Source organism: Phoxinus phoxinus (genome assembly GCF_949152265.1).
Source record: "Phoxinus phoxinus genome assembly, chromosome: 13".
Classification (NCBI taxonomy): Eukaryota; Metazoa; Chordata; class Actinopteri; order Cypriniformes; family Leuciscidae; genus Phoxinus; species Phoxinus phoxinus.
The window spans coordinates 24,371,006-24,383,842 of NC_136888.1; the positions used below are offsets into that span (position 1 = coordinate 24,371,006).

Consider the following 12,837-nt stretch of genomic DNA (forward strand, 5'->3'; position numbering starts at 1 on the left):
GACAGAGGTCATTTCAAACAGACTTATCAAGATCAGCAGTTTAACTAATATGTCTAGAATAGATCAATTAATCTAAAATGAGCTTAACTTTGAACTAAAGCTTTATGGGGAACATCAAAATTCCCAATTGGACTATAAGACACTTTCCCGCTCCGGTTCCAAATTGCACCGACGGGATGATCCATAAATTGACATAATGGAGAAATACAAATAGTCTGGCATATCCGTGCATATTCCTTGGCTTAGCTTATACCGGGCCCTCCACTGAGGGTCCAACCTCAGTGAAAACCCAATTACAGCAGCTCCACGTTGCAGCCGCATAACATGGGAGAGCGGAAAGAGTTAAAAGAGCCATTACAAATGCCATGGAGCACTTTTAGCGTCTCGCAAGGTTAATGATAACGGTACTTGGCAGCTGAAATGCTCAAGTAGCTTTTATTGTATCATAATAATGAATCAATGGCATAAAGATAAAATAAAATAAATGAACTCCGAAGTCAATGAGTAAAATGTATGTGCCGCAGCGCAAATAATAAAGAAAAAAGTGGGGGGAAAAATCCTCCGCCAACGGGGCCCTCTTTAAGTAATATCTTATGATGTCATCCTCTTGAAAAATATTTGCCTGCAGGTCACTGCTCTCTGTTTTAAAGCCTTAAACGCTTTTGCTACAGAACATTAAATGTCTCCCCACATTATATGATACATATTAGCGGCAGACGATTTTACACACACAATGCTATCTTACTATATAGTGTTCTTTTTTCAAGCCCGTATTCAGGAAACGGCCCCGAATAGCCTTATTATTTCATCTCCTTTGACAATATTATTATTTAGTTGGGTGTAAGGTTTGGTATTTGGGCATAAGTGCTTTCCTCTTGCTGGTGTTTGTGTCTCTAGCTCCTCATTTGTGCGGTTGTGTGCTATAGGAGAGACCGAGTGGATGCGTGCTGACCGTGAGGCTGTGCTGATGTTAGGAACGTTGTCTTACATCAATGTGTCTGCTCTAAAGCCTCAGGGCATAGCGGCTGATTACCCTCTGAGTGGACATGCCTCAAACGCTGCATCAAGTTGTCAAGAACTTTCTGCTCATCCACCATTTTTCTTCCCCTTTCCGACGCAATAATATTGTAACCACGACAGAATGAAGAGTGGCCGCGTGAAGATGTCAGCGCAGGGAGAAAAAAAAATGACAGACTGCTCTTGAGAAGAAAAAAAGTCAAGTAGCCAAGCATGCCTCTATTGCCTGGATACCAGCATTCTACTCATCAGTTGATATATTCACAATTTTCTTAATCCAAGTGTTTTTCCCCTACAGGAAAGTACTTATTATAATTAAAAATCTGTAATGTTTTTGACAAGAGTGTGACCAAGAGTTTCTGATTTGTAACAGTGTAGCTTGAAAACTCTCACTTGACCAATTTTAATATAAAAAAAGCCACAATATATGCCACAATGGAAGTTAAAGGTTAATGTTATTGATACAGTGTATTATAAATACACTACTAAGTTTGGGGTCGGTGAGATGTTTTAAAAACATTTTTTTAATGAAGCAAGCCTGCATTTATTTGATGAAAAATTAACTGAAAACAGTAATATTTCAATCTTATTGCAATATATTCTAAAATGTAAGTTAATGGCAAAGCTGAATTTTCAGCAGCCATTACTCCTTCAGTGTCACATGATCCTACAGAAATAATTCCAATAGAAAGATTTCCCATTATTATCAGTGTTGAATTTCAAGAGCATATAGGCGTATTCATGTACTGATGAACAACTGTCTCAGGTTTCGTAATGTAAATGGCCTGAACATTTACCCCACATCATGGAGTCTATACAGAAAAAAGTCAAAAACCGAAAAACATGTTCTCACACAGTAAACACAGCCCGAGTCAAAACTGGAAGCATGTTTAATATTGCTCTACTATTATCCTGAAAGGCATAATTGGAGTTACACATCTGAACTGATCGTAGTTACAGAATCATAGGTCTCTCTTTTTGCATTGAACAATATATACAATGTAAAATAAATACATTTACACAAATGGACATATTGTTTGGAGCACACTGTAATGATGCACATCACAAAAATATACAGTTAATAGTTTTACCGATGTGGAGCACATCTAAAAACTACAGACATGATTCTCACTACAGGTTGTTTCAGCAACTGCTGGGTTGAAATATATCATTATCATATTGATCATAGAAGCTTCTCAAATGCTCTTTTATTCTTTCCCCTTCCTTTTTTTTCTGGATCTTGTCCTTTCCCTCACTGCTTTAGACTGCCAGGAAGCCTAGATGCGTTTGGCAGACGCGTCGATGCATGAATAAATACAACCAACACCTAGAATATCTTCAACATTGAAAAATAGCAGTTGTTTGTACATTTGCTCATCATTAATCCTTAATTTGCAAAATAGTCCAATAGATACAGCATTTGATCACTAATTGAATAGCATTGTACAACAACTGTACGTCGTACCGTAATATTGCTTTAAATAAGAAAATATCTCTAAAAAAAAGTCATTGTGGGTACGGATTAATTACACTTTGATTTCAATGCTGAATAGATGAGTGTTAAAAGACAGTAAAATTGTCTTTAAATGGTTCGAGAGGTCCGTGTACCATTTTGTCCAAAATTACACAGAACGTGTAATATAAGTATTTTGTTTTTCATTTTGTGCACTAAAAGCAACTTGGAAAAAAATGCATATCTGAAAGACTGAGTGCAGATCAGGACCACTTGCTCTCGTTTTGAATGAAATCTTACAAAACTGACCAGAATTAGAAAGCTTAGCTGGTTTCATACCGCTTCATTTCCTTCGTGATCACCTCAGAGTAGAGTAAAGACAACACAAAAAAAAAAAGGAAGGAAAAAAATTTGAGAGAAAACCGCACCTCATCTGCCAGGAGTTGATCACGTGAGAAAATTTAAAGTCTTCTTAACAGCAAGACCCCCCCCCCCTCCTTCCCACACACACCACCCCCAAAACCCATGTTTTGACCATCTGATGAGTTGCCATGAGCGATAAGATCTAGTCACGTTACACTAACCTTTCCAAAGCACAATCTATTAAGAGTTTTGAATAGCTAATGATAGATACAGTGTATTTATAGAACAAGACTGAGAAAAGCAACAAAGAAAACCATCGTTCCCCGTTCGTCTTAAAAAATGATCTGTTCTTGCAGATTTTTTTTCCGTAATTTTTATTAAGCACACAAAGTCAAAGTGATAGTTTTGAAAACCGATCTTACACCAAAACAAACAAAAATGTTTCTTCCCTTTGCAACCTTAAAGAGTCAAGATATATACCAATGGAGTTCAGCATGAAGGCCTTATGTACAGCATTTTGTTAAAAGAGAAGGAAAATCAGAAAAAGAGGGGAAAGAAAGAAAAAGAGGTACTATTTCAAAGCATATTTTTCTTTGCAACCTATGATATACAGTGTTAGTCTACAAGATCGGAGTTACACAGATGGTCTCTTGTACATATAATGCACCTCCTTTTAAATATTCACTTATATATCAGCATAGATTATATTGATCGTTGATCTAGCGTTAACTAGGAAGAGTCTTTTTTCAGAAGGTTATTTGAGAACCCATCATCTTGCTCCTGAGGATTCATACATCCAGTATTGTCTCTAATTCTACCCTGTCTCTAAAAAAATGAAGTAAAATTAGTAAAGAAAGAGAAGACAAACTGAAACAGAGAGACCTGCGATCTCCACGGGTAGTACACTACATCTTTTGCGTGTGACAGAGGAAAGGGGGAAAAAACTGAAGATGTTTCAGAAAAAACACAGCAGACATGAAACACCAAGAAGCTGAACTACATTTTTTTTTTGTTCATTTTTCATTCTTTTTTCTTTTTCTTTGATCTGTTCCAATAAAATGTCTTAGGTTAGATTTTTAATCTGTTCATTTACAATATACAATGCTTAAGAATATTCAGAAAATACCCCATACTAATACTGACATATTTCTGATGAAGGCTGTGGATCGCTTGCTTTGATACTCGAGCCTCTCTGCTAAAAATGTCATTTGGAAGAAGATTACATCACGTGTATGATATCTCTGGCACTAAAAAATTAACAAACAAAAAAAACAGGACCATCGTGAAACTAAATCTACGATGATTCTCCGTCTTCCCTAAGTGCTATTTTGCTTAAAGTTCAAATACTGCTTCAGTATGAAAGAACGCCAATAGAATTTCGAGGCTGAAGTTAATATATATGCATATATAATTGACTTGAGATAATGGTTATGGTCCTCCTGGCCACATCGTGTATGTAATGTATCATCTTATGACAAGCACAGACAGAAACGCGAAAGCTTTCTGGAAATTCGTTTTCCCAAGTAAGTGTGGCACTAAGAAAAAAAAAGCAAACAAAATTGCATACATATACACCTCCACTTTTTTTAAACATCTATTGCTTAGAGAAGATAGCAGGTTTTCATCTTCGTGGTTCGTAAATCGCGCAACACGGTGGTCGGTAGAAAAACATAACGATCTATTATTAACATTATATGAAGAAACATTGTGTTTGTTGACCATACCATATATTTACATCCTTCAGTACAGTAAAAATACACTTGAATAAAAGATAATAAAATAAAGTCAATAAATAAATGATTCTGTTCCTTGACCACTGCGATTCATCTTTGCTCAGTATTGCATGAGAGACTAAAGCTTCGGCTATTCCCTGAAAAGATTGAAATGAAATCATTAAAAGAGGCTAGACGTGTTTGGAAGACTTGAAAGAAAAGGACAAGGGAGTGACACACACATGATCAATCCGCATGGCTACATAATGGTGAGGAGCAGCTTCTTCAAAATCTCCGTTTGGCTATCGCGTTGTTAAACTGCTCCGAGGACCTCTAATGTAATACTGCATATACTGTAGTCACTACTCGTATGGTAAAGAGGGTCGAATCCTTCAGCAACATGGAAGCTGGACGGTACAGTTTGGGGAAAGTTTCTCTTGCTGGTGTCCATCGGGTGGACCTCCTTCCTTTGGCAGGGCTGGTCTTTCTCGGCTCCAGTAATTCTCTTTTGAAAATCAACAAAATGTTTCAAAAGCACAAAAAAACTCAGCATCAGATTTTCGAGAAGAACAAGTCAACGGCTGGTTTCAAGTCCCACTGCTGAATAATGAGAGCAGTCATTTTTTTTCCACTTCATATTTTTCTCAATAATCACATTTTAAATCATTCTTATATTTACGTATCATTGTCAGTAATTAGAAGTACCATTACGGTTATGTTTTTAGTTATTATTTGATAAAGTTTATAGACAAAGGTTTCACGAACAGCGGCAGAGAGTCAGTCAGTGTCTGCCCGGTGAAGGGGCGGAGCCAGTGACGTACCCCCTCCAGCTCTCTGTGGGTATAACGCGGGCCGGGGGGGGCGGAGTTAGACCTTGGCCTCCAGCAGCTCCAGAAACAGTTTGTGCATGGGCACTTTGCCGTCCTGTTTGATGCTGTAGAAGTGCTGCACTGCCTTGGTGGAGGTTTGCCGGAGCAGCGGTAGGGTCATGAGCAGCTTGCCGGCCCGGCGCGGGTCCTCCGGATGCTGGCCCGCCTCGTAGTCCTGCAGGGCCTCGTGCAACACGTCCTGGAGCTTCTGCACAGCTTCCACGTCCTCTATATGCATGGAATCTGGGAAAACAATTATTCAGCGGACAATGATGAGTTGCTTTAGAAATAACTTCAGGGAAACAAACAAATTCAGGTTTCGCATTTTCCTCCAGACCCAATAAAACAATGAATCACACATCATTTGATTTTTTTTACTATGACATGACCAAAGGGGAAAAAAGTCATACGTTTTGCTACTACTAAAGTTTTAGCAATATGTAAAGGTATAAGACATGTTAGTGTCTACAGTTTTCATTCAACTATATATATAGTATATATGAATTCAAAATCCACTTGGCTCAAAAATCAAAGCAGGCCCCCTTTAGTTTAAACAGGCACGACAATTCCCGGATGCTAGTCCTGTATGGGACTTTTCTTTTCTTTCTTTCTTTTTTTAAAATCCATTTCAGGCTGACGGAAACCTGAGGATGAAGTCCTGGCAAAAGGAGAGGGATTAAAAGAATGTGACTCATGGTTTTTTGCCAGCCCTAAGCTCATTCTCCAGTGATTAAAGACACACTTGAGTGTTAAACGCTGAGACTGTCCTCGGCACGTGTTTACAAGCCTCTCTATGGGACTGATGAATGGCACGGGCGACAGAAACAGTGTTTGGAGGAGAGCTGATATGGCACTTGTCTGAGCGAGAGAAACAGAGGCTCGAGTCAGGAAACAATACCTCAGCCTGACTGGCATTGTCTGCCAGAAATGTCAAACAGGCTGCATTTGCATTTGCACTCGTTAGTACAGCATTCACGCCCGTTCACCGCGACAGACGTGCCTCTGAGAACGCAATTAGTCTCAGGCAGCTACTATCTTTGCTGTGTTGTGCTCCAGTGGATAATATAGTTGCACTTTTCCAGCTAATCCAAGCACTGGATGCTACTACGCAGTGCTCTGATGGTTTTATCACATCACAATGGTAAAGAACGTGCTTTGTCTGACTTGTTCTTTATAGACTGACTCCACCAACAGTATTGACTCGGTTTTCTACTGTGGCGTGTCGATCCGATCCCTTTCCCTCCGGATAAAATGTCCAAATGCACGCTGGCTTTTGGCAAAGATGTCACAATCAATGCATTGCCTCGAATCAATTGATACATACACGTTAAATAATAATTGTATGGTCAAGTATTGATAAAAGTGAGACCCTGTGAGGTTCCTCTATTAGTGGAGAGCACCATCTGTCCTTTGGGCTGGCCAGCGGGACAAACGTCAGCGTGCTTCAGGCTGCGATTCGATATCCTAACCCTTCAGTGTCTGGAGCCCATCTAGAATTCAGACAGCGAGGTCTCGTCCATCAGTCACATGGGCTTTGGCCATCTGAAAAGTGACCTGTGATCCGACAGAAATCCCTGGCAGGAAAGTGCTTACCTGCACCTTTCCACACAAGCTGCCCTATCAATCTCACCGTCACCGCTGGAGGCGGCGGAAAAACTCAGGCCGTTCCGGAAAACACATATTTTCTGCACACTATTTGTGCCTTCAAATTTACTATCAAAAAGAGTCTTCACTAGACTTACATTTGTTAGGATTTCCTAGAATGACACTGGAATCGTGTCAGTAAATGGCTGAATCGGTTGAAGATATAAGAGGTCATGGACTGCTTTACTGATCCATTTACTTACATTTTTACCACGTCCTTTAAAAAGAAACACGCACCACAATGAGATAAACTGCAGCATGAAGCTTTCAGAAAAATAGTAAAAAATGTCACTCTGACATCGATTGCTTGAGCAATACTGAGTCTATTGAAAGACTGTGAAATACATTGGATCTGAGTGGAAATACCCAGCACCTCAGGGCTTTAGAAAATGGTGGAGTGTATCATTTTTTTAGCAGCCGTCTGAAACACTCTGCTCTCCACCAAAAAAAGAAGTGACAAAATGGCTCACCTTTGAAATCGGACATGATGCATGTGTCTCCTGAGAGAAGAGTGCAGAGAAAAGCCGCAGAGAGAAAGTCTCGATAAATACAGAGAATGACACCCGAGAACGAGAGGAAAAAAAACTAGCGACTAGCGATTAGCCTAAGCATCAGGCTACAGGAAGTCTCATTGTGTATGCCTCAGATATAAAAAGGCGTAAACGTGGACAGAAGACGACATCGGCTTGAATAAATCTACCACTCATCGATCACTTTTACCTGTTTTTGGCAGGTTGACACGCACGTCGACAAAGCGAGATGAACTGCTAATCGTCGAATCAATTAAAAATTAATTTCTCAAAAGAGTCACGTGCTCTCTCGCTCTCTCAGGGGTGCACTTTAGGCAGAACGGCCCCCGGTGTCTGCAGGCCGGGGCCAAACTTGCGAGCCGTCACCCGCAAGCGAGCAAGAGCAATCTGCTTTTTCATTTTTCAGCATGGCCAGGCCCAGCCGGAGATTGATCGTCACATATGGCCCCAGAAAACAAACTGTCAATACCTTGAGCGCTGGAGAATTTGAACAAATAGCCGCCCTCCCATTCAAGCTGCTCATTGCGTCCCATTTAACAGATTTTATTGACAGTTTCCTTCTTGTAATTAAAGGGAAAACTACTGGCCAGCAACCAAGATAAAGTTCAAAGATGGGGTCAACACAAAGGGAGCCAGAGGGCCATGGCGTGACTGTCGATGGCGGACAACATCAGAGCCTGTTATTGACATGCAGGTGCATAGTGATGGGCTCCTTACTTAAGAGGCATCTGAGCAGAGACTTATGCTAATTCGGAGAAGGGCCGCAGCCGTGCTTTTGAAGGATTTCAAACGGGGCGGGGAAGGGTGGGAACACGGTTTAGTGTGGTGTTGTGTGTGCGAGTGAACTGAAGAAGAGAAAACATGAGAGAAAGAAAGACTGAGATATTAAGATATCTCTTGAACTGTGCCTGAACAATTCTATCGCTACATCTGTCTTTAACATTCCAAAACAGTGAGTTTAACTCTTTCTATGCTGATTTAAAAAAAAATCAACAGCCAATCCTATTAAGAGGATGAAAAAATAAAACTGATGACAGGAAATTCAAGAGGCCTCAAGTGTAATTCTAAGCTAAAAGCTAAGCTAAAGTTAAACACAACATCTCGTTTCATTTGCAATAGGATTGCTGTGAATTATTTTGTTTAATAATTGTTTAGGAAAAAAAGAGACACCTTGAACAATGTAAATTACAATAGAATGTAGACTTTAATCAGAGCAGACACCATATTTAAGTTGATGTAAATAAAAACAAAGTAATGACAGCTAGAAGTGGGTTAAATGACATATAAATAGTAAAAAATTACTCTTTATTAATGTTGGTTTCATATGTTTTTGAAAAATGTAATGACTCATTTTCATGTATGATTGTAATAATGATTCATTGTATAAATTGCTTTTATAATTTATTTTTGAATACCTTCATGTTTGCACTTTATTTTAAAGTATGTGTACTGCGTGTACTTACAGTGTACTTAAGAAAGTACTGGGTAATATAAAGTGGGTTAAGGTTAGGTTCAGGGTTAGTACCTACTTATTACCCAGTTATTGTAATTACGATAATAAGTACATAGTATGTAAATGGGGTAAATATGTATTATAATATAATATGTAAAATAAATTGCTACCATATTCATAAATTCTGACAAATATTGGGTGTCATGCCACTGACCAATTTTTTTTTTAATTCCCAGAATTTTTGTCCATTGGAAATTTGATTTGACCGCATGAACGTTTTATAACCAAATGTGGTGCCTGCTCTGAATGAAATCTATAACATCTGCTCATTTTACCTGAGTTAGCCAGGGCTATAGCTTTAAGAGTGACGAACTCCTCCTTCTCCAGCTTCATGCTCTTGTATTTCTTCACCAGCTGAAGAATGGCGTTATTCAGGTCGAGCAGGCCGGCCAGCTTGGACTGATCCTCATCCATGATGTAGTCTTCAGCGTAGACCAGCTTGTCCTCAAAAGACAGAGAGCGGTAGACTACACGCAGGATCAGGATCTCCATCCATGCGCTCTGCAGAAGACTCATCTGGTCCGCCAGCGAGAGTGTGGAAAACCCTGAGAAAAGCGAGAGAAAGAGCTTTGTTCAACTCAACGATGAACGCTCAGATTCAAATCAACATTCAACGCGGTATACGATATTAAAGCTCAGTTCATTGCCAGAAGTTTCTGGTTGTGTTAGTGGGAAGCATTGACATTCTAGAGGTGTATTACAGAGGAAAACTCCAGTGGGAGTGAGCTGAGGCACCTAGCACGAGCCTTGGCTCTCATCTCCTGCTGCGCTGCAGGCCAGGGGGCATCCTGAGGGAGGGCACTCCTTATCTCCCCCAACATGCAGCATGGATCAATTCTTCCCATCACACCAACTGAAAGACTAATTGCTTGCCTCAAACTCCTTCTCCTTCCTCCTCCCCCTACTCTGCACACACTTTTTTTCAGTTTTCACGTCTTTTTGCTGGAAGTGAAGGAAGTCGTGGAGTTCATGTTCATGAATGCCATTTGAAACTGACAATCACATGGCTTTTGTCTGTCCATGAGACAAGGAGTTTAACCCTCATGTTCATGTTCATTTTGGGGTCTGAGAAACAAACTTATTATTGAGGTACCAGGTGTTCCTAAAGATGTTTCTTAATACTATTATGCCTCAACTACAGTATAAGAAGATAAATAAATGCAATGACTTTCAAATGCTAAGATTTTCTGATTGATGCACACACTATTCAGGGACCTCAAATTGAGTGTTAAAGTTTCAATAATTTCTGTCAACTGACATTTTACTGGGTCAGATGAACGTTTTAAGTGAAGGGAAATAAGAGGTTAATTTCAAAATCCCTCTCTTTTACTCTTTTCGAAACCAAGGCAGACAAAAAGTAGCTTGTAAAGGGCACGAAATCTTAATAAAACTGCATAAGTGCTTGAGAGCCATCCTTGAGCTCTGAAGGAGAGGGACAGGCAAAACAGCACCTGTTGGAGTTGGACCTTTTTCGTCTCATCTCACTCGTTCTGCTCTTCCAAGAACAGATGAAGCGTCTCTTTTTGCGACAGCAAGGGGGCTAATCTGGGTGGCGGGGGAACGGGAGGAAAGAGATGCTCACCAACATCTGTTGTGGAGAGATGCCTTCAGAGAAAGCAGGCAATTTCGCTCGTTTTTTTTTCTTCTTCTCTTTTTTGAAATCTCTTTCTGTGAGTTAATCGCTAATGGCATGGAGCTCATTAGGTATAGGTTTCAGGCTATTGTTTATACCAACCGCTAATTTATTATCCCAAACTGTTAACATCTCTGATCTCATTAGAGGCAGACTAAGAGCTGGTGAGCAGTTGGTGCCTCCCCTGGCCTGCTGGTGCTAGTGTGCTCAATGCCAGTTGGCACCGCCATCTTCTACTACTTAATAAAATCATCAAAAGGGATTAAGCCAAGAATTTCTTAAGGGGGTCTAATGCAAGACTGCTGCATTCTTATGAAGACATTGGCCTCAATGAAAGGTGGCATTGGCTAAAAATAAGATCACACTCTCTCGGCCTCCTTAGAGGCACATGCAAGATTGCTGATCATTTGGTAAAAAAATCCACCGACATAAATCAGAGTCAAACTGCAACACTCATTCTAAATAAAAAATATTAAATCATAAGCATAATTTTGACTATAAATTATATTGTATTGATTAATTGATTGGATATATAAAAGTATTTCATGTTTAATATTTTCTCCATTACGAGATTCATTTAAAAAATACATAAACGCTGTGGCGCTGTCGCTCCGACCAGCCTGACACATCAACACTAGCTTAGCCAATGGTGTGAGTTTAGGGTCTGTTTGTCCAACCAATGGAAGAAATGAATATCAAAGATATTTTTTGCACGATTGGTGACACCACTAGAACAGAAATATTTAAAAGGGTTATCATGAGTCCAATGAATGATGGATTGACTGAAGGCACTATTTATCAAGACAGAACGAGAGATGCGATGCAGAGGGACAAAGAGAATGAGCGTACGAGGGACAAACAGAGAGACAAAATAAAGGCAGGGGCGGGTGAGGAGGGGGTTGTGGAGTGGCAGATGGACGGAGCCCATCGCCTTGAGCTCCCCCTGTGCCACTCCCAGCCCTCCCTCTCAGCCACTGCTGTTAGTAAATAATTAGATTTACACATTCCCCAATCTCCACACATCTCTCCGCAGAATAATTAAAAGCCGGATGATTAGTTTATTGAGTGGAAGGAAGAACTTTTTTTCCCTCTTTATTGAGGTCCATCAATGATTTTATCAGGGGCTCGCGCTTTTACGGTTGTCATGCCAGTGCAGGCATCCAATTTTTCTTATCTCCCTGATTAATACAAATGCTGTTTCAGGACGCATTAATTAACAGATACAAATCTACGTTCTCATGGCCGGATCGATAGAGAGAAGAAAAGAGCCATCAATGTGAATTTACTGCTGATGATGGAAAAGGTTCTCTATTGACATTTACGCGAGGGCAAACTTTAAAGATGCATTTTTTCCCCTTCTTTTCATCTGTTATTTCATTTCACAAAAGAGCTCAGTGGCGACTGTGATTACGGTTCACCTTTAGATGCTTTGCTGCGTGAGAAAGGATCCAAAGAGCCGAAATAAAGCGCGTCACTGTCATTTCAGCTGTGGTAAATGTGTACAACTCTTTCCCCAAAGGACTTCCTGTAACAAGAGGAAGTTTATTGACTCGGTGCAGGCATGACACTAGACAAGGCATGACTGTCTACACACACACACACACACACACACACACACACACACACACACACACACACACACACACACACACACACACACACACACACACACACACACACACACACACACACACACGCGATAACAATGTTTAATTGTTAAACATATATTCTGATATTTAATAATTTGCCTCGTTTCTTCTGTGCTGGAAAAAGCAAGCCATGTAACTCTGGATAACAGTCTCTTTTATTTGGCAGACACAAAGCAGACTGCCCCATCCTGATGACACACAGGCATTATCTGATCCAGCGTTCAATCTCCAGTAAGGTCCTCTCAATTTAACTCTCTTAGCCCGGAGACCAGCTTCAGAGCTCAGACTCCCTCTCTCTCCAACAGGACTGAAGGGGCTTTGCCACTGGCACAATCTCTCTTCTTCTCTCTATCTCTCTCTTTTCTCTCAGTAAACTGATGCACTTTGAGCTAGATGGGGAGGAAAGGCTAAGTATGTGGATCTGTGAAGGTTACACCAGTAGAAGGTATCTGAT

General features: G+C 40.2%; 1 protein-coding gene across 9 annotated transcripts in view; it reads right to left on the minus strand.

The window, feature by feature from the left end:
- Nucleotides 1–1,892: 1,892 nt before the first annotated feature.
- Nucleotides 1,893–12,837, minus strand: part of esrrga (estrogen-related receptor gamma a) — a 160,407-nt gene continuing 149,462 nt past the window's right edge. For all 9 annotated transcript variants that reach the window (XM_079632753.1, XM_079632752.1, XM_079632757.1 and 6 more), the window contains 2 exons: nucleotides 9,377–9,646; nucleotides 1,893–5,657 (listed from right to left, as the gene is read on the minus strand). In XM_079632753.1, coding sequence (XP_079488879.1) covers nucleotides 5,413–5,657; nucleotides 9,377–9,646 — 515 coding nt within the window. In that variant the 3' untranslated portion in view covers nucleotides 1,893–5,412. The remainder of the gene's footprint in view (nucleotides 5,658–9,376; nucleotides 9,647–12,837) is intronic.